Here is a 2,492-nt window from a genome sequence, read left to right as displayed (position 1 = left end):
AAAAATTCATTAGGTACAGAAATGTAAAGGAAGATAATAATGTTAATAACATTCTACCCCCTTCACACAATGTTGAATATAAATACCTAACTCCATTTTTATTGTATTGATTTTTATAGAATAGTGATATTCCCTTAATCAACTTAGGATATACACTTGGTTAACAATTTGCACCCACACATTTAGAGACTGCTTTCCTTTTGCCAAGATTTTAGTATTAAATTCAGAAATACTTGGATTCCTCCAGAGTCAAAATGGAAAGTTAAACAGCGCCAACTTCAGTGGCTTAAGTATTACTATACAAGAAAAACACAACACAAAGGGTTTTCTTAATTATGCATTTTAAATATCAATATGTGCATTTCATTTGTACAATTATAAATTTTGTTTTAGACAACAGTATGTAGTAGTTTTGAATCCACTGAGATGTTGCTTTCAATTTGAAATATTGAGTATACATGTATATAAAAAATAATCCAATGTATGACTCATCTGACAGATGTTTAAGATCAATAAAGTCTTATCTTTGAACATGCATTTAGGAAGAGGGGGAGAAGCCCACCCCGCTACCCTGTTGTTGCTGGCTTATTTCTGCAGTGGTATCAATAGTGGTTTTTAGAGGGAACCATGTGCCTTCAGTCTTCAGAGTTAGGATAAGATACCATAATCAAGACAGGGGAGGAGAAATGAGGAGAGGGGAATGGGCAGGTATTAATCTTATAAATACATTTTGCACTCTATCTGGTACAAGATAAAAACAGGTTAATGGGGATAGGGAATAATTAGGAATAAATTGCAATCAGATCAAGACATAATTGCCGAATTAAGTTCTTTTAATAGATTGCATATATAGATGTTTAGCCATACTCTAGATCAACTCTTTAAGAGTAGAATTTTATATCCAATTTACATGCTTCAGATATCACCTCTGTTTGTTACATAAGGTCTTGTATCCAAATGTCCACTTGTACACTGAGAGCTTTAGGAACAAAGAAGGACACAGAGGGAGTTGCCATTTTTAGCAGCAATGAAACATCACTAACCCCTTTTTACAAACCGAATTCAAGTCACTACCAGAGGTGAGTGCACCACAGAGTCACCAGATACAAAATTGCTAGTTCATTTTTAAATAATTAAACCTGAAATTACCCCTGCCCCCCACCCCATTACATCCCTTTTTATAAACAGCAAACAGTTTTGCTTTTATACATAGGCTAGCAGGCTTGTTTCAATATGAAAGTGCTAATTCATTTACAGATTTTAAAATCAGTTATGTAGTGCTACAATAAATGTCCAATCTACATAGGAACAATCTGGTGAATGAAAATGATAAAGACCGAATAAGGCTATCTGATTACCTTATCATATTTACATATAAAGGATACCCAATGGTAAGGAACAGACAGAAATAGGACAAATACTTAGAGGTGTAAAAATTACATCTACCTTTGAACTTTATACTGTAAATGAGACATTTTAAATAGTCCTGTAGCCCATGCCTATTTTTTTCCTCAGAAAAAGAAAAGCTGCCTTCATGACATCCCTCATTTCAGATTTCCACAGTGTCTCTTGAAGCTTCAGAGCCAGCATCTTACTTTCTTCAGAAAATAAAGAAAATAGCCCCCCAATTCAACCCTCCCCAAATCCCTCGAGGTTCTCGTCCAGTGCCAGGTTACATGATCAGCTCCCACCTCCTGGGTTTCTGTCCTTCTAGAGATCAGTTAGTAGTTAACATGAACCGGATCTGGAACCACTACTGGGAGGAACACAAGCTCTTCACTACACTCACACAGCAGGAAAGAAAGTGGAAACTCAATTCATCCCTGGTGCTGGGCCTCCAAAATTGAAAGAACTTGGCACAACTGGTGCACTGAATTTGTATCCTCCATGCTTTTCAATCATTTTGGACTCTAGAAAAAAAAAGGAGAGGGGGGGGGGATGAAACAACTGATCATCAACTTCTGTGGAAAAAAACTCATTTACAAGGAGAGTTTAACTGACACACATACATTGATTTAATATTTAAAGACAAAAAAAGACTTTATTTTTGTTTTGTTTTGGAGACAGGGTTTCTCTGTATAGCCCTGTCTGTCCTGGAACTCACTTTGTAGACCAGACTGACCTCGAACTCAGAAATCTGCCTGCCTCTGCCTCCTGAGTGCTGGGATTAAAGGCGTGCGCCACCATGCCCGGCTAACTTTATTTTTCATAATGCAAATAAATCAAGGGCTGGAGAGATGGCTCAGCAGTTAAGAGCACTGACTACTCTTTCATAAATCCTGAGTTCAATTCCCAGCAACTACATGGTGGCTCACAACCATCTGTAATGGGATAGAATGCCCTCTTCTGGTGTGTCAAGACAGCTACAGTGTACTCACATAAATCATATAAAACTAACCCATCGCCGGGCGGTGGTGGCTCACGCCTTTAATCCCAGCACTTGGGAGGCAGAGGCAGGCGGATTTCTGAGTTCGAGGCCAGCCTGGTCTACA

General features: G+C 38.0%; 1 protein-coding gene across 1 annotated transcript in view; it reads right to left on the bottom strand.

The window, feature by feature from the left end:
* Window positions 1–324: 324 nt before the first annotated feature.
* The window catches only part of Ipo7 (importin 7), a 41,523-nt gene continuing 39,355 nt past the window's right edge, over window positions 325–2,492 (bottom strand). The window contains exon 25 of the mRNA XM_021167077.2: window positions 325–1,910. Coding sequence (XP_021022736.1) covers window positions 1,813–1,910 — 98 coding nt within the window. The 3' untranslated portion in view covers window positions 325–1,812. The remainder of the gene's footprint in view (window positions 1,911–2,492) is intronic.

The sequence above is a fragment of the Mus caroli genome, chromosome 7 (genome assembly GCF_900094665.2).
Source record: "Mus caroli chromosome 7, CAROLI_EIJ_v1.1, whole genome shotgun sequence".
Taxonomy (NCBI): Eukaryota; Metazoa; Chordata; class Mammalia; order Rodentia; family Muridae; genus Mus; species Mus caroli.
The sequence above is the reverse complement of the archived record's forward strand: the minus strand, read 5'-3'. Positions and strand labels throughout refer to the sequence as shown.